The sequence below is a fragment of the Polyodon spathula genome, chromosome 13, assembly GCF_017654505.1.
Source record: "Polyodon spathula isolate WHYD16114869_AA chromosome 13, ASM1765450v1, whole genome shotgun sequence".
Lineage (NCBI taxonomy): Eukaryota > Metazoa > Chordata > Actinopteri > Acipenseriformes > Polyodontidae > Polyodon > Polyodon spathula.
This window is the reverse complement of record NC_054546.1, coordinates 552,664-576,784: the sequence shown is the minus strand read 5'-3', so window position 1 is coordinate 576,784 and position 24,121 is coordinate 552,664. Positions and strand designations below refer to the sequence as shown.

General features: G+C 41.3%; 1 protein-coding gene and 2 pseudogenes across 4 annotated transcripts; 2 read left to right on the top strand and 1 right to left on the bottom strand.

Moving 5' to 3' along the window:
- The first annotated feature begins 759 nt into the window (after positions 1–759).
- Positions 760–8,078, top strand: LOC121325252 (annotated as a pseudogene).
- Positions 8,079–12,583: 4,505 nt separating this feature from the next.
- LOC121325175 (sideroflexin-1-like) lies at positions 12,584–18,479 on the bottom strand. 4 transcript variants are annotated; one of them, XM_041267497.1, is made up of 11 exons: positions 18,149–18,232; positions 17,263–17,442; positions 16,729–16,899; positions 16,323–16,421; positions 16,047–16,122; positions 15,630–15,715; positions 14,976–15,103; positions 14,335–14,384; positions 13,920–13,969; positions 13,632–13,679; positions 12,584–13,167 (listed from the first exon to the last, which is right to left on the bottom strand). In XM_041267497.1, the coding sequence occupies exons 1-11, from the start codon at positions 18,163–18,165 to the stop codon at positions 13,071–13,073; spliced, it is 1,002 nt and encodes a 333-aa protein (XP_041123431.1). In that variant the 5' UTR covers positions 18,166–18,232; the 3' UTR covers positions 12,584–13,070. The 4 variants fall into 4 exon arrangements, with proteins under 4 accessions (XP_041123431.1, XP_041123430.1, XP_041123429.1 ...); XM_041267498.1 differs by lacking the exons at positions 12,584–13,167; positions 13,632–13,679; positions 13,920–13,969 and adding an exon at positions 14,112–14,209 and having other exon boundaries at positions 18,149–18,238; XM_041267496.1 differs by lacking the exons at positions 12,584–13,167; positions 13,632–13,679; positions 13,920–13,969; positions 18,149–18,232 and adding an exon at positions 18,303–18,479 and having other exon boundaries at positions 13,976–14,384.
- A 1,416-nt stretch (positions 18,480–19,895) lies between these two features.
- Positions 19,896–24,108, top strand: LOC121325849 (annotated as a pseudogene).
- Positions 24,109–24,121: the final 13 nt, after the last annotated feature.

The window sequence follows — 24,121 nt, the reverse complement described above, 5'->3', positions numbered from 1 at the left end:
GATTATCAAACCCTAACCTATCACACAATGGTCTATAAGGTCAAGGATACCAGGGTGCATGCTAGGAGTGTTAATACTTATCGTGCGTGTGCGTGTGCGTGTGCGTGTGCGTGTGTGTGTGTGTGTGTGTGTGTGTATATTAAAGTTAAAACAATCAAACAATTCATCTTGGTGGCTATATAGCAACTAGTATGAAAAGATTGTAAAGAATATATAGCACAACTAAAATAATTAACATAATTATTTCATATATAATTAACATGACTTATTTTTAAACTAACATCAACAGCATGATCGGAACGGAATTCATACCAGGAAATATCTCTAATAATAATAATACCCTTTGCAAAACAGTTTTATAAAGGTGTACTTAAGGGTTACTTGTGCCAGTGTCAACGCTGCGCTTCAATGTAAAACATGTACAGCGTGCAGTTGCCTTTTTATTTCTTGGTTTTTTTTATTATTATTATTTTAAAATGTACCTAGCTCTGAAGTACTCTTTGCCGTTCGTTAGCTGTCTGTGTTTGATATAAAACTTTACAAAACACCTACTTTCTCATCCCAAAAAATAGGTAGCAGTTTTTAACGACCGTCCTCGGTCTTAATGAAAAAATAACCTGGGCATGCCGAGTAAAGGAACATTTAATTAGTCCCATAACTTGAAGTGATACCCTGATCCGCACCGGCTGCTACAGACCTTTCAGTTCTGGACAGCGGCGCTGATTTTATTGATTAGTTTCCCTACAGCCGTGTAATCTATGCATCGGTGTGTGACAGTGTGTGTCTGCACCAGAAATAATTGAACTCCATAACGCCACAGCTCAGTTTGCTTCTCGAGAATAGGTGAGCCTGGCATGGAATCTCATTGTAAGTATTTATATTAATTGCTCTCAATTTAAGCGAAGTTTGAAACAATGAACGCCAGCCTAGACAGACAGAGCGTGCGACAGAGAGATGCGGCGACATAATCAGCGTCGCTGTGGAGCTCTTGCTGCATCATTATGACATTGCTCTGAACTTTGCTCCGTTTAGCTGTTGATTTGAATAAGCTATTGAAATGAGACGTTGGAAAACAAATTTCTGAATGTTTGTTCGTGCAAGTGTCTGACATTATACCGTACTGTTGTTGGTCAAATGTATATATATATAATATATATTATATTATATATATATATATATATATATATATAATAGTATATATATATATATATATATATGTATATATAACTATATATATAGTTACAAAATGTGTATTCTGAGGATATAGAAAAGTGCCTCGTGTATATTATATTCTGTATCTTTGCCACACAATGCGCTCGCTATTAATGCACGCACTTCAATGTGTGTGTATGTGTGTGTGTAGGATGATGATACACCAACTAGACACACATACATGGGTAGAGGATTTGAATACCCTCGGTTAATAAAGAATCCTATTTTATTATCTAAACAAGTATGCCGATAACATGCATGCTGCACGGAGGAAAATTCAAAATGAGAGCTATCCATCTAGCACTCCGTATGGTGAAAACTTTATCGGCAGTATAGGAAAACAATTAGCAATGAAATGCTTAATAACTATTTGATAAGCAGTTCCTCAGAGTCTGATATTATCAATAATTTAAGATAAACATATGTTTACTTCCAAGATTCATGACTGTTGGGGACAGCATTCTCTGATGTCATGTACATTTAACCCCTGATGCAGTGGCAAGTTTTCAAGGTACAGGTTGTGAAAAAGGCTCTCAGAGGAATCCTGTGCAGTGCAGGTTTTAGTTTACCACAAACACAATATTAATTTTACATTTGCATTGCTTTCCAGTGCACGTAATAAAGTACTGCTCTCACAGGCAGCCTATTCTGATCATGTAAATCGAGTGAGATGTCATTGGCTACTACAGTATGTATGCAAATGAAGCCCTCTGTATTTACATGCTGAGCACATGTGTGTGTGTTCCTCTTTGGCTGAAAGTTCATACTGCAGTCCTCGCCAGAGACTTGAAAACGCTGTCACTTCTGACACAAAGTTCACAGATTAGGAAATCCTGTTCTGTTTTCTCTGAAACTCTTCCGAGTGCTGCACTGTGTGAAGTCAGTGTGTATTCTTTTCTTTATTTGTGTGTATTTGTGTTTAGTCTATCTGTGTTTAGTTTATTTGTGTTTTGATCATTTATGGCTTTTTCACTGAAACAGAAACAGGCAGCTTTGTTTGCAATAAGAAAAGGCAGGCCTTCTGTTGCTTCATTTTATTCTTTTCATGTTTGTGTTGCATTATGTAATTGGCTGTAATGTACCTTGAATAAATTCAGGGCTATTTTAGGAAAATATTTTTTTAACTTATAGGTACACTATGAAATGCATTTTTATAAACTGTTTTTATAACCGCGCAGTATGTGTTGTGCATATCTTTATAACTGCTCTGTATGTGTTGTGCATATTTTTATAACTGCTCTGTATGTGTTGTGCATATTTTTATAACTGCACTGTATGTGTTATGCATATTTTTTTTATATAACTGTTCTGTATGTGTTGTGCATATATTTAAAAAAAAAATAATAATCTGGTTGAATTGTCAAGGTTTGTGAATGGCATTTAGGATTTGTGTTTATTCATGAAATGTAATGTAATGTCTGTTTTGCAGAGGTACTTGACATGCATTCTGGTTTACGATCTAATCATGGTAGGGACAGCAATTTGAAAGTTCATGGATGACATTACCTTGGCTTTGGATAAAACGAAGTAGAGTGCGTGCATCTCTTTTCATTGATAAGGCTTTTGATACGATGGATCATAAACTATTGACGCAATACTTCAGTAGTGTTTACAGAAACTTGGCTGGCTGTGGCATCAGCCTGGGGGAGACTGGGTGCTCTGTATCATTGTGCTTGGAGATTTCAACCCAACAGCATTGACTCTGTAATAATTAAGATCCTGTCCTGTCTTGACCAGATCTTTCAGTCTTAATGGGACCTCCTGGTTAAATACAAGTACTATATCAGTTTACCTTTGTGCGTGCATCGCTGTATCCTGTCTCCTCATCACTGTGCCTGATGGTTTGTTTTGCAGAGATGTTCTTTCTGCTGGAGGGCGAGTTCTTCACCATGGGATTGTGGTCACTTGGTCTTGGGGCCATTGGGGCAGCGGTTGCTGTGATCATCCTGGCAAACACAAACCTGTTACTGACAAAACCAGCCGCGGCATTCTTGGAATATCTCGAAGAGACAGAGCTACAGACTCTGGATGAGGGTGGGTAGAGTTTATTATACTGACAAAACCAGCCGCGGCATCCTTGGAATATCTCGAAGAGACAGAGCTACAGACTCTGGATGAAGGTGGGTAGAGTTTATTATACTGACAAAACCAGCCGCGGCATCCTTGGAATATCTCGAAGAGACAGAGCTACAGACTCTGGATGAGGGTGGGTAGAGTTTATTATACTGACAAAACCAGCCGCGGCATCCTTGGAATATCTCGAAGAGACAGAGCTACAGACTCTGGATGAAGGTGGGTAGAGTTTATTATACTGACAAAACCAGCCGTGGCATCCTTGGAATATCTCGAAGAGACAGAGCTACAGACTCTGGATGAAGGTGGGTAGAGTTTATTATACTGACAAAACCAGCCGCGGCATCCTTGGAATATCTCGAAGAGACAGAGCTACAGACTCTGGATGAAGGTGGGTAGGGTATACTATTTCACACAGTGTCGTGGTACTGTATTTGATTAGGTGCTACTCAATCAAACAATCAATCTATTTTCCATAGCGCCTTTCATAGCGGACCATACACAAATACATACAGTACACTTGGTGTAAACAGATTGATTTATTGATTCAATGTTATCATGCTTCTCTATTTCAACTCTGCTAGCCCCCACGATTTTTAAGAGACAAAGAGTAGATGTTAGAGTTGAAGGATCCCATTGCTACAGGATTGAAGGGGGTTCCAGAACATAGGGCTTTCAGACAAGCTCAAAGGCCATGTAAAATCAGATTTATATCACAATTCAAATAACTCAATGGACCAATCATTCAGAAGCACTCTGAGTGATTGCAAACACCATAACTGAGAAAGTGCAACACAACGAAGAAGTGAAAATTGCGCCTGAAGCAACCACCTCCTCCACGTTACAGTGCCCCGCACACAAGCCTCAGATACAGCCTGAAACTGCAGAAGTGATCCAAGAGCTTGAAATAATGACACTGCAGTTCTCAAAATGCATAGAAGCCAATTTCAATTGCAGTGGATGAATACATGCCTGACAGTCAGGACCTGTGCTGCGTACACTGTAGTAACCATGCACAAGTTCATGCTTAGACTTTGAATTTATTTAAGAATAGCTTTCTTCATCCTCTTCTAGACAAGAGGACCTTTAAAGCCAAGGAGCTCTGGGAGAAGAATGGGGCGGTGATCATGGCTGTCAGGAGACCTGGATGATTTCTGTGCAGAGAGGTATTTTGTTTCCTTCTCTCAATGTTTAATTGCTGTTCATTTGTTGTTGTTTGTGACAGGATGTGAAGGGAGTTTGAACCACACTCTAACCTCAGTAGTAAAGGGAGGTTTGACAGTTCTTCTGATCTTCTCAGTAAAGTAGCTGCAGTTATCTTGATTGTGAGATGAAGGGGAGAGATTTGCTATCATCTGACTCAGATTCTGATGATCTGGGGTGGCTCTAGTTTCTGCTGAAATAAGCTCAAGCAGTTTGCAAGATCCTTTTATTAATCCTCTCACTGCAAGGTTAAGACATCTTTCTCACATGCAAAGGACTCCTTCATAAAGCATTTGTATGACTGGTAGTGAGACTGAACTGAGCAGGAATGCATAACAATAATGGGAAAGCAGTTTTTTTTTCTCTCAAAGGGAAACGAACATTAGAGAATATTTCTGGGATGGAATATGTAAATGTCTCTATACTCCATACAATAGCATTTAGTATGAAAATTAAATCAATTAGAACTGATACTGTTGTTCAAGCGTGGAGTTAATGGGTTCACAGGAAGTTTGCCTACAGTTCAGAATTACTTTATTTTAGTATATAAACATTTAAGGTCACATCCACAAAACATTGAACACCATGCTACTGTTTTCTAATAAAAAGATGTTAACAAGATTTCAATAAATGATCCTATTTCGCTAGGTCAGACATTTGTTTTTCACTTATCAAAAGAAGGGGCCAAGCTCTGATTGTTCATGCATTGGGGTTATTAATCTCTTTGCATTGAGCATGTATGAAGCAGTCAGGCTGGTGTAAGATCTTACTAGCTTTCCTGCCGTGTTTGTGCCCTGAGCATGTATGAAGCAGTCAGGCTGGTGTAAGATCTCACTAGCTTTCCTGCCGTGTTTGTGCCCTGAGCATGTATGAAGCAGTCAGGCTGGTGTAAGATCTCACTAGCTTTCCTGCTGTGTTTGTGCCCTGAGCATGTATGAAGCAGTCAGGCTGGTGTAAGATCTCACTAGCTTTCCTGCCGTGTTTGTGCCCTGAGCATGTATGAAGCAGTCAGGCTGGTGTAAGATCCCACTAGCTTTCCTGCCATGTTTGTGCCCTGAGCATGTATGAAGCAGTCAGGCTGGTGTAAGATCTCACTAGCTTTCCTGCCGTGTTTGTGCCCTGAGCATGTATGAAGTGGTCAGGCTGGTGTAAGATCTCACTAAAGCTCTCCTGCTGTGTTTGTTTGGTGAAGGAGGCCTCGGAGCTGTCCTCTCTGAAGCCCGAGCTCGAGCATCTTGGGGTTCCTCTCTACGCTGTGGTGAAGGAAAACGTGGGCACGGAGGTGAACCAGTTCAAGCCTCATTTCAAGGGAGAGGTCTTTCTCGATGAAAAGGTGAGGTCTTCACAATGGGAGACAACAGCATGCACTACAGTACAGATTGTGAGAGCTGAAAATACTGAGCAAGTCTCAGTGATGACTGTTCCATACAAACTGTGATCTGTGCCAAAACACAGAATCCGAGCAAAGCTGTGTAGGTACGGCCAGCTTTGAGGAAGGTAATGCAAAGCTGAAACGCATGGTTTTTTTTTTTGTGTGTTTTTTTTTTAACCGGTAAAGTATTATTTTTCTAAGCGAGTTGCAGGGTTTCCTTTGCTCTATTTGGATATTGCTTTTAACCCTACGCACCACAGTGCCCATTCTTATCTGGTCTGCTGGCAATCACATGACTGCCATTGTGAGTGAGTCTGAACTACAGAGCATGACGTGGGACCAGGAAGCAGAGGCACATGTCCATATACAGCACTGTCTTTGAAATCCATGCAGATTTCACATTGAAGTAGAACATAGCAAAAGGCCTTCAGCAGAAGAAAAGGGTGCTAATGGCAAGATTTTGAAATAGATTAAATGTTGGTTTGCTTCCCTTTCCATTCTGTGGTGCAGTATTACCAACAGTAATAAGATTGCACCCTGGGGTCTTCCGAGTTGTTATTGTATTCAGGCAAGGCTTGAATCTCTGCCCTTGTGGCCCGCATACAGAACGTACTTCAACACTGAGAAGTTCTGATAGTGACCCAGTGAGATACTGAAGCCCTCTTGTCTGGGTTAAAGAAAGCCTTTGCACGGATAACAAATCAAATCAGAGAACTGTATTAAAGCTACCTTTTGAACTTGGGCAAAGAAAACCCATCTTCAACGGCCCTGTTTAAAAGTCCCCCTTGTAATTCTGCAGAGACGTTTCTATGGCCCTCACAAGCGTAGGATGGGCGTAAGGGGGCTGTTTCGTCTCGGAGTGTTGCAGAACTTCTTCCGGGCCTGGAAGAAGGGATACCAGGGCAATGTGGAGGGGGAAGGGTTTCTCCTCGGGGGAGTCTTTGTCATTGGCAAGGATAAACAGGTAAGGATTGTGAAGCTGCAGCAAACAGCAACCCAGCACTCTAATCATGCACTGTATCTGGACATAGAGTTCTCTGTGGTAGTGTTGAGTAAACACCTTCATCTCTCCTGTACTGTGGAAAGTCAGAGAACATTGAATTACTGATTTATTCACTTTGACAGTAGCGCCACACAGTGGCCATTTAAGGTATAATCCTATAAATTGATTTGTATTTATTTTGAAGATGATACCAGTGAAAATCTGCTAGAGGTGCAGTATATTCTTTGTGCTGATGTGCATAATGCTTGGAGAATTCAAATTGTATATTTTTACTGCCTTTGTGTAAAATAGTATTGCTTGAAATCCTTGCTAATTCCTTTATCAGCGACTGAAAGGGCAATTAATGTGTTTCAGTTACTGGTAGCATTGCAATAGCGTTCACATATTGACACACGTTTAAATATATATATTTGTTTTCAGGGCATCCTTCTAGAACACCAGGAGAAGGAATTTGGGGATAAGGCTAACATCACTTCTGTCATTGAAGCTGCCAGAAAGATTCAAGTCCAGAAAGTGGAATAAAAGATTTAACTACAACTATATCTGAACTGTACTTTCCAAACTGGTGGAAACAGCATTTACACTGATTCTCACTTCAAGCAGTGATTTTATCATGACATGCAATTCACTTTGGACAACGCTAGAGGGCACTCGTGCAGCTGTTTTATGTACGTATTCTGTATCCTGCTCTACCAGGCTGCGTATTAAATGTACGAAAGACACTGGCTTGAGCTTCACCCGTGACCATGCTAGAAGTACAGAGAGTACTTGTTTAAAATAATAAAAAAACTTCACTTCCCCTTGGTTACATGGATAAATAAATAAAAAAAATAATGAACTTACAGAAATACATAGATCGCTCAGAGAAAACTGAATTTATAAAAAAATAAATACTTGAATAGTCTTTTAAAATGTGTGTATTAAAACAATATTGTTTTAGATAGTTTGTTCTTGTCAACACATGAAAATGAATCTCTTGATTTTAGAACTGAAAACAGTGTTGCTAATTCCTGATGCATGAATCCAGTCCAGCCCAGTTGTGTTTCAGACTGCCTGCTGGTATTGTGATCCAGTGCTGTATTGATGACAGTCTGTGTATAAACCACTGTGGGGATACAGGCTTGATACTTACAGCTACAGATCTGAATGCTAACAGATATCAGGCAGACTGGAAATACTGAACGTGTAACAGCAATATTAAAAACCTTAGCAATATCTGTATCCAGTGTTTCCTTCTTGAATGTGAGGAGGGGGGAGTTGTGTTATCATACATAAACTACCATGTCCCAGAATCACGTTCCAGGAAATGCTCGATAAAGGTTTGGCTGCCTTATTTAATCACAAGGTAGCGCTGATTTGCTGCCATACTGTAGACAGGCTCACAAAAACCCTGTTCTTTTAGTTTCCAAGCTGTGCTTCTTAAGGATCTTTTCATATGGTTCATTCCCCATCTGGTGTCACTCAAGTACAGTCAAGTAATAACTTAGCAAATAGTAAACCAACCCTTCCCCTTGTAAAGACTGTTTCCAAATCAACTCACAGTGACACACACACAGGTTAGGATATATACATCTGGGAAGCAGCCCAGTCTATCATAGCACACCTCAGCAGCTGGAGATCTCAGCGACACACACAGTGGTTAGGGTTAAACTTCATGTTTTGTTCGTAACAAAGTAAGGGACATTTACTGTACCCATGCCACAGTACCAGTGCATGGCAAAATCATATCAGTCTAAGCCCATGAATTTCCATATAACACAAAAATACAAAGCAGGCAACTGAGATGGATTTGTTGGGCAAGAACATTTCAGAACAAAGCCATTGATACATGCATTTATTATCTGGAACTAGTTACACTTGTCCTTAAAGTGAATGGGTAATGGGGTTTTATTAAGCTTTATTTATTTTGTCATTTCGATAAAATAAAAACTAAGAATATCAGTCTTGTGAGTTGGGGAAAATTGACATTTTCAAGAAGAAACAAAAACTCACAAATTGAATAAATGACTTATTGTATTTCCTAATCAGAATTCTTACCGTACGCAAACCTTGCAAGGAATGATACAGCAACTAAGAAACCCAGCATCTGAAAACACAACAGCAGATTTAAACATCAGTCATGCATGATTACTTGAATTACAAGGCAAATAAAACAATCGGCCAATATGCAGTCAGAAACACCGTTGATAGAAAGAAGAGTGTGTGAAACAACCAAGAATCAAGAGTTAATTAACTTTATAAGTTTACAAACACACTGCCAGCAGTAGATGACAATACAAGGCACGAGCAGGAGTCTCAGCAAAGCTTTTGAAGCTTGTCTAGCTTTACTAGGATATTGTGGCAGTTTCTTACAACATCCAAGACTAGAGCTGGCCCTTCATACCAGTATCGTAATAATAGAGCTGCTAATAATAATAATAATAATAATAATAATAATAATAATCTAATAAAATGCACTTTCCATGTGTTAGTTGGTGTTCCGTACGTTCTGAAGCATTGTGGTTTTCTTTGCATTTATATAGTGTATCTGCTTGTATATCGATGCTGATTACACTGTAAGGTCATCTATCAGCTAACATTAGAGGACAGGGTGGTTATTACAGGCAACTCAATTCTCCATTGGGCCAATCCTTGAGAATGTAACAGTTGTTCCACTGATAAGTCTTCAGTAATCAAACACATGGCAAGCCATGGACTGGGTGAAAGGTTAGCCACTGGTTTATTCTAACACAAGAGTAGACATCAGAAACCCTCCACTAGCTTGATTGTGGTGATTTAGCAAGTATAGTAAATCACTCTTGTAGAATAGCCCCATTGTGCGGCAATGTTCTTTGATTGTTACTCCTCTTTAAATATAGTGTAGCCGGAATGAGTCTCCAAATGAATCAAAGTATCACAATGGGATGTCATTTCTGCTTATAAAATCTGAGGGTCTTCAGGTAGGCGAAACCACAGAAGAGCACTGGCTAGAGGTCTCTCTTCATGCAGGTTTTCAAAATGGACACGTTTTCCAGCGCCATGAGAAAAACATAATCGCATGAAATCCAGTTGCACAAATTCAACACAATGTTTTATTAAGTACATTTTCAAAAAGAAAATGTAAAAAAAAAAAAATGTACACAAATAAAGGGTTAGGGTTGTAATAGCGCACACTGAATACTTTATAATACAATTATTTCCATTATTGGAATCAGTTCCCCAACAGCCCAGCAATCTATTAAAACAGAGGTGCAACACGAGAACACATCTGCATTCTTTATTACTTAAAAAGAACAACGTTTCAAAACAAAGCAACGTTCCATACAGATGTGGTGCAGATTTTTAAACATATAAAAAAGCTAAATGAAATCCACATGAAGTATATCTGTGCAGTTTACTAATGCCGTTTCAAACGAGGCTGCATTCATTCAAATTCCTAAAACAAAAAAAGAGGCTTCAGAAAAACCGCATTTGTGCTTATTGGTTTTTCTTTCTTCTCTGCTGGAAAAGGGAAGCAACCCTTTGGCAGGTTCCTAAATACTGAGGAAGACGTCATCCTGCAGAAATCATTACAAGCAAGTCAAACACACTCTTTACCATGTTATGTGATTTATTTTCAAATAAAAGCAAGCCCACATCTACATGACTGCAAGCTATATAACCCATATACATAGTGCAGGAAAACATAGCGCTAGCACCAACATGAAACCAGAGCTAAATGGATACTGGTGTGTGTTTCATCTGCTCAATGGAAAGGTGGAACAGGCTGCAGCACAGGCATCAGGCACACTCATACAGAGCATAGCTCTTTTGATTGTACTTAGCAATTTAAATAACGGGCACTATTACCGAGAGAGGTGACATGCGAACATACCAAGGTTTTGTAAAACTCAAGAAATATGTTGCTTTTTTTGTCATATTCACAAATTAAAATCCCACAATGGAAAAGGGTATTCAAAACACACTAGTACAAAACATAGCTTTCTCGTTTGAGAATAGTGCTTGAAATGTCCTGCTCCATTTTAGAATTCTTTTTAAAAAATAGCTTCAGATGATTAGTTGATTTTACCAACGTTGATTGCTCAAATACACACACACACATTTTATATATATATATATATATATATATATATATATATATATATATATATATATACATACACACACACACACTCTTATTTGTAATGATGCTCTACACCTTTATTTCAAGAAAATGATGTTACACCAAGCGTAACCCCACCCGAGCAAGTCTGGAACAGCACTAATACATGCCATTATCTTTGACTGGATTGCATAGCCTTACTTTATTATAACTGTCAGTACTTTACAGCACTGGCCTGCAATGCAAAAGGTAAAAAACTACGACCTAATAGGCCACTGCTGGAAACATTATGGGCAGAAGTGTAATACTAAAAGTGCATCAGTGTACAAAAAAAAAAAAAACTATGACCATGCCAGCGTTTTCCAGGGAGCGCAGTCCTGTGTGCATTTCATTAGAGTACGATTCTAAAGCATGTTCTGGACTCTAGTGTTTCTGCTTCTGCGCTCATAATGAAATCTCAACAAGAAAGCAATACAGACTGATGGAGCAGACCAGGGCACAGACATGCTTTGGTTTTACTACTGCAACTTCAAACAGCGCAGCACCCTGCCCCCGAGCTCCCCCTAACACGTGTGTACAGGGCTTCCTTCTTAAATGCTCCGGCCACACAAATCCATCTCTGCTGCTGCTTTATTTGCATGTTTTTGGGAGGGAGGGGTGTTAAAGATATTGCAGGGTTTTTTTTTTTTTGATTCGGTCAGGCCGTGGAATCAATCTTTTTTTGTTTTTATCAGACACCAATTCCACCTCAGTGGTTGTTAATGAAAAAATGATAACTTCTTTCACTCTGTGCTGCTCTGTAACATGAACAGACTTTGCAATCTGCGCATGGTGGAGGATTGGAACAGAGAGAGCCACTGGAGGCTGCAGACAGGGTGTGGGCTGCAGTTTCTTAGCTCTTAAAGGTAAGGTTTTGGTTTCAAAATGCAAACATGTGTTTGGTAAAGGTCTTAAGTCTTTAGGATATTCATCTATAACTCACAAAGCAAGTCTTACTGGTAGCTATTTCTCTCAGGTCACATATAAACCCCAAGGACACACACTGAAACAGACAGGCTCAGCGGTCTGAGTCACACGGACACTTTAATTAGTGTAGGTACTGCACCCATTGCATGTACCCTAAACATCAAGCGGCTCCTTATCGTAGCACACAATGTCATGTTTTTGCATCTTAACCCTTTCAGTGCTTACCTCAGCACCGTTTAGAGTTCTTAAAGTACTGACAGGACTTTAACCCTTTGCGCTCCGATGTCGACCAGGTCCTACATTACTATTTTCCCTTTCCAGTCCAATGTCGGCCCCTATCCGACATCACCATTAAGACATCCAGCACAGGTCTCAAGTCACGTTTTCCCTGGAAAAAGTCAAGAATGAAACCGAAAAAAAGGGCATATCTCATAGGCCCATGCATTACAGAGATGACACAGACATAACAAAGGAGGTAGCTGCTTCTGCATCCAGCGCCCAAAGAATATCACACTTGCAGAGTTTTTTGGAGATGTTATAGAATAAAATAATGACTTGGATCGCATTATTGAGGAGTTTGGTGATAAAACGAGTGATCAGGAGAGGATTTATCAGTATTCACGTCTATAAAGAGGTATGTGAAAAATACAGTGAACAAGGGGTGGGGCTTGGCTGGAGATAAAAAAAAAAAACACTTTAAAAACAGCAAGTTAAAATAAACAGCGCGTGTGAAAATAAATTGGACCCGATGCATCTGAATAGATGGACTATAAAGGTTTAAACTCCCATTTGCCAAAATGTGTAAAATATATGTAAAATATATATTTTTTGTCCCGTTCTCATACACTCAATAAACAAGGTCCTTTTTGAATTATATAATAATTTGAATCATATATGGTTTCGCATTGTTCAGCAGCTCGACAAAAGTAATTCAGGACTGAAAGGGTTAAAATGTGTTGCGATTTGAACGTTGGCATGCTGTGGCAGTGTGTGTCTCCCAGGATGTGTGTGGAAAAGATGTATAATATCTATCTCACTGAGGTTCTCCTGGTTAAATAATAATAATAATAATAATAATAATAATAATAATAATAATAATAATAATAATAAAAGGTCTGTTGTAGCCCTATGTGGGCAAGTGTGGATCCCTGTTCTGGGCTCTACAGGCCCTTGTTGAAGTACACCACTGCTGTGTGAGGGCTTCTCTCGTGGATCTGGGCCTGCAGCTCTGCTTCCAGGCTGCTAACCTTCATGGAGCTGGAATTAGAAGACAAGGACAGACTGGGTAAGACAGAGATGTTCCGCTGCCTCGTACCTGTACAGTACACGAGACCTGCTCACTGAGGGCTCTGCATCTGCCATCAAGCCCAGGCTTGCAGAGTTTCCCCTTCACAAACCTCACAGGCACGTTCTGTACAGTACAATACTGGTATGACTTCTCATTCTATCCAGTTTATTCACAGAAAATACTGGAACTCTGGCTGCAGCGCAGGGTTTGCAGGTGAAGCATAAATGTCTAAAAAGGATTTTATCCTCTGCATGGATACACAGAAAGCTGCAGCCTGTAGATGTCTTGCTTTATACTGTGTGGCATGTTCTACACTGTGGACCAGTGGGACATGCTTACTCTATGTGCACACAGCTGCACGAGATAACATGACATTCCCCTCAATTTCATTACAAAGAATGCCCTCAGTGAATGTGCCTGCTGTTTAACCTACCTCTTTTGTGGGAAAAGGGCACAGCAGAGAGGAGTGGCAAAAACCAAGCTGAAACACAAGAGCACACCTGGGCTAAGCACATTTCACATTTACAATTTCACACACTGCTTGCTGCAACCGCTAAAACGCTGGACTTCGTATCAAATGTTACTTGCCTTATCTTTCTGCTTTCTAACAGTTTTTTTCAATATAACTTAAAATGATCTTCATGCAAATGCTCACCAGGCAAGATCAGAAACTGTTAGGAATGGAAATGGACTGATGGAGATTTTATCAAAGCATACTTACCAGAACCCAACCAGGCCCACTTGAATGGGAGCACTGAAAACCGGATAGCGCTGGAATGAGAAGAATCGGGCACAACTGAAACTTTTACTGCTTACAAGAGTTGCAGGAACAACTTCTTGTCTGGCTTCATTTTCAACGCTTGTGCAAATCCCCAGACCCTCTTAGGGCATGCATGTAAAGATAACGTGTCCAGATTGGAGTACAGCCGGCAGGTGCCAGAGTGTGACTCGGAGCAGCGAGTCCGGTGCTGGGCCCAGCTCATCTCAGCGTGGGGGCTAGAGGTCATGCAGCTGTTTTGGGGCAATGTTTTCGTTAGCTTGTTTTTTAGTGGTGATGTAATAACTGTGAATCTAGTATTACCTGCAGTAAAGGGTTTGTGTCCAGCAATCAAAGCCTGCTGGCTGAATCCACTTACCTTTAGGAAAGCTCTCTTCTCCAGTGCATTCATGATTACAGGAGGGATCGCTAACAGAAAGAAAACCAGTGTCAGTACAGCACTACACAAAGAGCACCCCGTCCTTCTGAGACTTCATTCCTATATGAAAGGAACCCCCCGACCTGACCCGCGACAGCAGAGGGCCACAACTCCGGTCCTTATCAATTAAACACTAACCTGATTAATACTGAATCCAGCTCTGATTGAGCCCTTAAGGTTATCGCTCTAACAAATATCTGGGCTTACACAGCCCTCGCTGGGCACCACTGCACTGGACCTTCCTGTTTCTGAATGTTAATTATTTATTTATTTTTTTAAAATTTGCTGGGAACAAAGCCAACTGCTGCAATTCCAGACCTTCACACACTCGGCACAAACATCTGAGCCGTGAAGAATCCAAGAAAAATCAGGTAGTGAACTTTTCAGAGCCACAAAGTACATTCCAGAGAGTTCAATCCAAAGAACTCCTTTCTGCACCGTCGACACGCGCAATGTTACATACTTGCAGGCTGCAACATACTGTCACTTGTGGACCACCGTTAGTGCTACTGCTCTTATCACAAAGGCGGCAACTGAGAAGATGCAAAACTAGTGTAAAGCCACCAGAGGGCGCCTCTTACCCATAGCAGGCACTGCCATGCCAATCCGGGAGACGATCACCTGAACAATGGCCTGTTGGGCTGCACTGGTCGATTCACCCAGTCGCTTGCCATCCTCGTCAGTCACTGGGATCCCGTACTTTAGCTCTCTTTAAAGAGGGATTACAAATCAATCCTATTTATTAAACCACAACAAGCTGTACAAATCATTCAAGAAAAATCCAAATACTGAGCAACCTTAACTGTGGCCCCAGTGCACAATCTAATGCTACTCTACACTCCAACAAGTACTGTGTGAACACTAGTGCATTTACACCAATGCAGCTGTGCACCTGTACCCGAAATTACTAAACTGTACCAATGTAACCTTCAAGGTCACTTAATAATGAAACCTGAAGGACTCCAGACCCAAAGGACTGGATTTCTGCACCTAAAAAGCAATGGTTTAACATGAAGGTTGATCAGAACAAACATTAGCAAAAGGGACTGGCAAAGGGATGCCTGATAGAGAAAGGTAGCGATACTGCACTGCCAGCAGCTGTAGGCTAAACACACTAATGAGAAGCAGAGCCATAGAGAGGTATGGAGTGTAAAGAAATCAGAGGCGGCATGCAGCCAGGGAGAGTGGAAGGGGATTGATCCATTTCTAGTGTTCATTGCTTTGTGTTTCCTCACCTCTGTCTCATAAAAGGAATATTGATGCAGTTTGCAGCAGCCACTGCAGCAAATGGGACAAACCGTCCCATTATGGCTGGCAAATGCTATAGAGAAAAAAAAAAAAAAAAGTTTAATAACTACAGGCATGTCTTTCTTTTACATTCCTTCTATCTCAAATATTTTATGTTTCATAGGTGTTAATAATTCCACTGCACTTGCATATTATTTAAGTAAACTGAAATACATAACTTTCAATACTAATGTACATTAGTATTCTCAGCTGATACACACAAACTAAAATGACCAGATATCATCATTGCTTGGATGATTAAATAGATTAAAAGCAGGTGTTCCTCCAGTACAGGTATGGAGGTATTCTTTGTTTAGGAAGCTGTATTCCCGTTCAGCTCTGGGAGACGCAGCAGCACCCTGTACCTTGGTAAGTGATTTGAGTCCCAACGCAGTAACCACTGCCCCAGTGGTGGCACTTGCATACGCCACACCCAGCTGGCTGCAAAACACAAAACACAATTTTCCATTGTCTGTGTGTCAGCCGGTTTGAGGAGAAAGGCAGTCACATGTACAACTTCTAACTTACACCCAGTATCCCTGCACAGTACGATTACACAACCATTGACAAATTAGAAAAATACAATTTCTACTCATATTTACACACAACCGCAGAGAAATATTGTGCTGCATGACACATACTTGACAGTCATCGGTGCGTCTCCACTGCGATTGGTGTAGTTGACGACAGCGTTGAAGGACTGGTTCACCCACTGCCAGAACACCACCGCTGGAGTTGACCTGCAAGAGAGGCGAGAAGGAGAAGGGCTGCTGTTTATTTACAGAACGTAGGGGAAACATACACACACACACACATATATATTTGTTTTAAACAATTACAATTTGAGGTATATGGAATATTTTAGGGCATGCACTTTGGAATACGAATACATATATAAAATTAAAACCAAAAACCAGCTACTGACAGAAACTAGAAGTGCAAGTTAGAAGAAAAAAATAATGTGAACAGGTTTTGCAACATTACAACAACATATTTGTCTTACAAGCAACATGCTGAAGTCCCACGGCTTGCTTCCACAGCCCTTACCTGTAAAAGGTGAGCATGCAGCCAGTGATTGTCATGTTCATTGGTACCTGAGCAGACATCCGACCTACGAGAATCATCTTCTCCCCAGTGTCGGGGTGAAAAGCAGAGTCGTAAACGTATTTCGCTCTCCAGAGCTCATCCTCCGTTAGCCCTGGGCTCACTATTCCCACCCTGATGAGAAATGGGTGTACATTAGCCTCTGTGAAATGAGAGCACCTGGTATCCAGTGAAAGCAACTCAAATGCCTTTCAAATGAGTTGCTATTACTGATTATTGTAGAGTTTATTACACAAGTAAAGTGCGTGCTCCAGAATCATAAGAAATGTAAATAACAGTCCCATCGCATACTAGTTTTATAATCCAATCACAGTATGAGTAAAGTGCTCAGGAGTGTCTAATTAAACTCCCAATAACACCCAGCTCACACTGCTATGCAATAGTAGCATCACTTCAACCCGACAAGACAGTGAAAGTCTACTGCTAGTCCATTTACTGGCCATGCACTGCTACTATTCACACTAGAAACTCCCTCACCTGTAATTCTCCACAATCCTCCTGGAATCCTCCAGGACCTCGCTGGATAAAAAGACATTTCGGGGGTCTGTCACGGTGAAGAAATGTTTGGCTCGCCCCATAAAAGTGCCCTGATCCCATCTTGGCTCTTTAATGTCAATATTCAGCGGCAGATCACTGGACATCCTCTGACTAGTAAATCTGAAAGGAATGAGACAGCAATGTCAATCTGCTGTTCAGTGAACTGCAAACGCATTGCGACCAACTCAATTGCAGAAAGCAAGTCAAAGGCCTTGGATTAAGGCGGCTGGGATAACGAGGGCCAGCCATCAAAAGCTGGAAAAATGCATAATGCCGTTTTTGTTTTTAATTTATCTGTGAAGGCGTGAGTTTTGGATCCACATCAAACCACTGAAAGACGGCCCAACGACTCTGCAAAACCACTTGGTAGCTGGTATTACGATAGCACAACGGACATTTACTGCAAAACAACGACCGGGCCTTGCATCGAGAGCCACAGGAATACAGACATACACATCGTACTACAAAATACACAGGTCTGCATTACTAAAAACTCCTCAAAGATATCTCATACTAATAATATCTGGATCACGATTACTAACGGTTTATTACGTTTGATCTAGACGTTGGGTTTAATTTATTTGCGTTTATGTGAGTGGAACAAATACATGACACGTGAATGCAGTACAAGGTTAAGAAGACGGCTGATTGTCAACTCTTCATTTTCAAACTAAACACCAGCACTATGTGATATCTGACTGTAAGGTAATTCGATAGTCCATGTTGCTAGAATATTTGGAATGAAGGGTACTTTACACACACTCACTTCTTTCTTATTAACATAAGCAATTGTTTGGTTTAAGTCTTTTTTTAAATGTAAACTCACATGCAGTTTACTTCCATATCCTAAATCACCTTGTTGTCACATCACATGCAAACACAAAAAAAACATGCGGTAGATACACAACGACTTCACGGGTGGAGCCGAGAATGCATAGCAAAACACACGCTTCTAATTGTACATGAACTCAATCACTTACTGCCACGGAATTAAAGCTGCTGTTCGGCTTTGCAAGAGAAACCTTGACCTCTCAGTGTGATTGCTACCTGCCGATGAAAACCCTACCGTCCTTGCCAGCCTAACACTGTGTCCGCCACTCACAACGAAGACAAACAACCAATCAGATCAGGCGGTGGGGCAAACCCTGCAAGCCAGGGCCGGATGACTGCGGCGTAACCAGGCTGTGTGTGAAAGGCAGAGTTCCTGTCACGACACTGCACTCTGATTGGCTATCATGTTATTGTTAATAACACAATGAATAATCCTCTTCCCTGCACCAAAACCCTAACCCTAAAATCAGTGTCCTGTACTGCTGTCATCACACATCCAAAGTAGTTCATGTTCGACAGTGAATAAGCGTTTTTGTTACTTTAAAGAAGTGACCGGGGGGGCTGACTTCCTCAGTTGCGCTCACAGGAACGTTTCGTGGTACCTTTGAGAGCATTGCGTATGACAGCCAGGTTCAGATTTGTTATACTTGTTGTTGTTGTTTTTGTTTTGTTTTTCGCTCCATGTGTTTTTATGTACGGGAATTGTTTTCTAACATAATAGTTCAGATAATGCAATACCTGTGATCTATAATGCATTTAATTTGATTTGATATTGGACACGTATATACCGACAGACTGGAGAATTGCAAACGTAATACCGGTCCTCAAAAAGGGAGACAAACACGAACCAGATAACTACAGACCAATACGCCTGACTTATTATACGGACATTTATGGAAATTATACTTGTAACTATACTATGTTACAAAATATGCACAGATGATAGTCCCAACAACAAAGTCAATTAAGTAATAAGCAATGGGACTTTTATACCGGAGAACATTTTAATCTCAAAGGAAACCACATCATTACCCGATTCAAAAGAAATCTGACATTACGCTGTTCTCTCACACAAGCAAAATGTCAACCATAAATGAGCTCACAGCGAGGGATCTGTTGTAAATATCATGTCAGCCTTCCTGTTATTTCTTGTGCCTGGGGAACCGTTGGGGTCTCTGCTCTACAGCCCCTCGTCTGTGAACATGTTTGATTTGGCTGGGTTTAAAAGTCAAGGTACTTAGGCTTGGGAGCAGTACTTGTTCAAGCCCCTTTATCAAATGTTGGAGAGTATGAAATATACACTGAAAGAAATCATAACTTGGTTGAAATAAGCCTGGCCTCTTCATGAGACATTCTTGAGCTGTATAAACTGGAATTCAGTGTGAAGTTACTTCCCAAAGTTAGTGAGAGGGTCCAACACATATACTACCTCATGAGTTCTGCAGGGTCCCTCCCTTCAACCTGCACAGGACAGGAGCTGTATTAAAAACCTCTGCTGTGGTGGATCTCAGAACAGCACAGCGAGTAACTGCATCTGCTAATAATGACATCGGAAAACACATTAATAGATGCAACTTTTACATTTTATTAGAATATCTTGTCTTATTTTTTCAAGTGACTAAACCAATGAAAAAAATTGCATGCACAATCATAATTCAAATATTAAAATATTTGCTTGAAAGTAAAAGCTATGTGTTATTATGTTTCAAATCCAAAGCCTCTAGATTGACAGGGGTGGGAAATAGGCAATAACAGAATACTGCAATAGTTTTAGCTTTCCAATGCAACCTTACAAATACAAAAACAAATATACAGTAAGAGAGGGAAAAAGACTGAAAACAGGTACCCTCGGTGGAGACAATGAATGTAATTGAATGTATTTTGTGGTGCACTGATTTGGGGGTCATTAAGGGGGTGCTCTGCTGAAAATATAGATTGGATTTTCAGTTTGGGATCCTTGCTGGTCACATGGTGGCACTGTGCTAAGTTACAAAAAACTAAAATACACTAGATACCACATATAGGCACTGATGACACTATAAACAATGCAAAAATGAACATGCGATACGTGGTGGTATTATATTGACACAAAGATGTGAAACTGTGTTCATTGATAATGTTCTGAGAAACATCCTACTGCTTCTACCCTTGTTTAATGCAGTATCTGACAGTGAGTCAGGCAGTCCTGGATTCCCCAGCACTCTCCTCCTATCAGCCCCCAGGAGAGCATCTGAAACCGAGGGCTCTAAGCTCTCCAGACTCCAGCCTGTCATCCGGTTTCAAGGCCAGCGTCTCGGAGGCTGGTGACTGGCGGGAAGGCTGCAGCCCTAAGCCTGCCTCCCTCCTCTCTGTCCTCCACCTCATCCTGGTCTCTCTCCTGGGCAGTGCCATCCTCCTGTCCGAAATGTCCCACCACCTTCATCACAGCCCCCAGGTGCACGGGTTCCTCATGGTCCTAATGCTAGCCAGCTCTGCCTGGATGCTCTGCTTTGGCTGGCAGTTGAGGAAGACAGAAAAGCACAGACTCAGTGTGGACCATCATGCCGGAGCCAGCTGGCTAAGGGTAGGGGGTTGTGTAGTGCTCTATATACAGTTAACCCTAATAATCCTGCTAAAAGTGCTCTTTATGAGCATGTGATTCCAATAGCTAAGTGATGCTTCTATATGTGCATGGTTTAATTTAGGGTTTCTTTCTATATATATATATATATATATATATAGAGAGAGAGAGAGAGAGAGAGAGAGAGAGAGAGAGAGAGAGAGAGAGAGAGAGAGAGAGAGAGAGAGAAAGAGAGATGGACTTCAGTGAGTTACAGGAAAATAATTCAATCTCATGTTTATGTGGCGTCATAAACTACGAGACCGTCAAGTATAATCTTCTAGAGGAGTATGCCATTATAACGTCACTACTGCGGTGTTGTGCCTTTATTTCGAATGGCTCAGGATGCAAATATAGCCTTTCTCCATAGATTTATATAATTCGTATTAACCGCATATCAGGGTATTATTTGAAGTTATGATTTTGTTAATGGATAGGTCTACTGAGTTACAACTTACTGTATTCTCAGTGATGTTCTAACCATTAAGTAAGATATGTAATAAACACAGCACAACCTGATCCATGAAGCAACCTTCTAATTCCTGCCAGATCTGGTACAAGATGTTTCATAGGCTGTTACGTGCATTTTCCTATATTGATTTCTTCACCATGATGTCATGATTGATGGGAGATGGAAATACTTGGAAATGTGGAAAATAAATTTCTGTATCTATTCTGTTGATGTTGCTTGTGACAGATGAGTTACTGATTGCCCTGGAGACTGGAGCTCACAGCAGCCAGACTCCTACAGAGATTTACAGTAGAATTGGGCAGTTTCCATGTTACTGTTTTAGTGACAGTTACTTAAAAGTAAAATGTTTTCTGCAGCGTTTGGTGGATTCTGAGCGGGCGTAACTGCAGTCTTTAGCAGTTGTTGATCACATGGGGCCTCAATTGCATTGAGTCAGCTGTAAGGACCGCCAAGACCACTGTATTGACCCAGAGCTCTGTCACCCCTCAGCAGCTGGGCTGGCTGTCTTTGCCCTGGCCACACTCATCTTGGACTGCTTCTCCTTTGGATACTACAAGGAGATCCTGCACTGCACATCCCCCCTGATGATAGCCTTCCCCTGGTGCAAGCTGTTTTCAGTGTCACATAGGTACAGCAGTTTCGTTCATTTGAGGTTAAACAGACATACTGAATACGTACCCTTGAGACGCTCTTTGAAAGGGTTTTAATAGCACATACAGTAGGGTGCTACATTATGCTCATGTCTGTGGGGTGGGCGCACGATAGAGGTGAATTGGTGAGCTGGATGAGATTTGAAGGGTAGAAGGACACAAGAGAGAATGGAAGCAGAAAGGCCTGTCTTGTTTTAAAGAATGCCCCAGGTTAAGCTTTGCCTTGCCTTCCACAGGGTCGGTTTGATGAACTCTTTGGCCATGAACCTGCTGCTCTGGATGAACGTGGTGCTGGACGAGTCCACCAAGCAGCTCAAGGAACTCAGGAGCATCTACACGGAGGAGCAGCAGGACTCAACACACAACACAAGTAACCAGCGCTGACACAGCTTTATACAACAGCACTTGTACTGTATATCTACATTGATATATATATATATATATATATATATATATATATATATATATATATATATATATATATATATATATATATATGAGCGAGATATATAATTCATTTTCTCATTTTGTTTCCAGCAGCTCTGTCAAACAGCTGTGCCTGCACCACAGACCTTTGCCACATCTTCCGCGATGGAGCTGCCCACCTGCACCCATTCAACATTGAGTTCAGCCTCTTCTCCTCCACGATGCTGTATGTGCTGTGAAAGAACTTGGGTAGAGTTCCCAGCAGCCTTGGACCCCAGGTGAGGAAAAGGCAGCAGGCCTTCCGCATCAGTGCCATCTCCCCAGGGCTGCTCTTGGGCGCTCTGGTCCTCTCCGCCACCTTTGGTTGCATGAGCGTGTTCGGCGTCTTCTTCAAAGCCAAGGACACCCTTCCTCATACTCTGCAGATCTACTACACCTTAAGCCTGATTATTCTCTGCTTGATGCTTCTGTCTTCCTGCACTGGGACACTCATCTCCAGGCTGCAGAAGAGACCGTCCTTCACCTTCAGGACCGAAAATGTGATGAGAAACATGGATGTGGCTCTCCTGCTGGGCTGCTCTTGTGGTCCTCTGGCCGTTTGCATTTTTTCAATGACTGCCATCGTCTTCACTGGATCCTCGTGGTCTCTGAACAGTCTGGATCTGGTCTTCTCCCTCTTTAAAACACTCCAGGTGTTGGGGCAGAACCTGTTTATCACCAAGGCGCTGTTCTCTGGGCCTGATGAGAGACACTCCATTTCCCAACACCCCACTGCTCAGTTTAAACTCGCAGGGACCTTAAACAAATCCTTTGACAGTGAAAGCCAGTGTGCTGTCTGGTCAACAATGGAGAGCAGCACGCAAGTGCAGATCGATGAAGATGAAAAGAGCAGAGTCCCCAAGATGTAAGATTTTCCTCGCATGGGAACAGCAGCATTTCAAAAGCCCTTCTTGTTCACCTCCAGAAGACGTGGCAGAGCGAAGATCATGCAAAACATCTTAGTCTTCTTACTTCTCTGTAACATAGCTGTAAGTTAATCTACCAGATTCTATTATTAAAAGTAAAACTGTAAATGCATGTATATCTCTTGCATGTTTTTGAACATTGCTATAGTTTGTCATCACAGTAATGTTTCTGGTTTGTTTGTTTGCTGGAGACACTGTTTCAGTTCTGCTGTGTTGTTTCTGGTTTGTTTGTTGGAGCCCCTGTTTCAGTTCTGCTGTGTTGTTTCTGGTTTGTTTGTTTGCTGGAGACACTGTTTCAGTTCTGCTGTGTTGTTTCTGGTTTGTTTGTTTGCTGGAGACACTGTTTCAGTTCTGCTGTGTTGTTTCTGGTTTGTTTGTTTGCTGGAGACACTGTTTCAGTTCTGCTGTGTTGTTTCTGGTTTGTTTGTTTGCTGATACATTGTTTCAGTTCTGCTGTGTTGTTTCTGGTTTGTTTGTTTGCTGGAGACACTGTTTCAGTTCTGCTGTGTTGTTTCTGGTTTGTTTGTTTGCTGGAGACACTGTTTCAGTTCTGCTGTGTTGTTTCTGGTTTGTTTGTTTGCTGGAGCCCCTGTTTCAGTTCTGCTGTGTTGTTTCTGGTTTGTTTGTTTGCTGGAGACACTGTTTCTGCTGTTTTCTTTGCAGGTGTGGATCCTCTGTGCTTACGGAGCCCGTCCCCATCTGGTCAGTGAAACAGAACTGAATTTCTATGGCTTCATCCTCTGGGCGACGGTGGTCACCTTCTGCCTGCCTTTGGGCATCTTCTACCGCATATACTCTGCGGCCAGTCTCTTCGAAGTGTACTGCAAGTCCCAGCTGGACTGATCGCATTCATACA

Excerpts from the sequence above, each read along its gene's own strand:
- LOC121325175 (XM_041267495.1), bottom strand. Across the intron at positions 15,716-16,046 it reads GACTCAAATCACTTACCAAG|CATTTGCCAGCCATAATGGG; the intron begins GTACAGGGTGCT and ends TTTTCTCTATAG. Across the intron at positions 15,104-15,629 it reads ATTCCTTTTATGAGACAGAG|AGAGCTAAAGTACGGGATCC; the intron begins GTGAGGAAACAC and ends CCCTCTTTAAAG.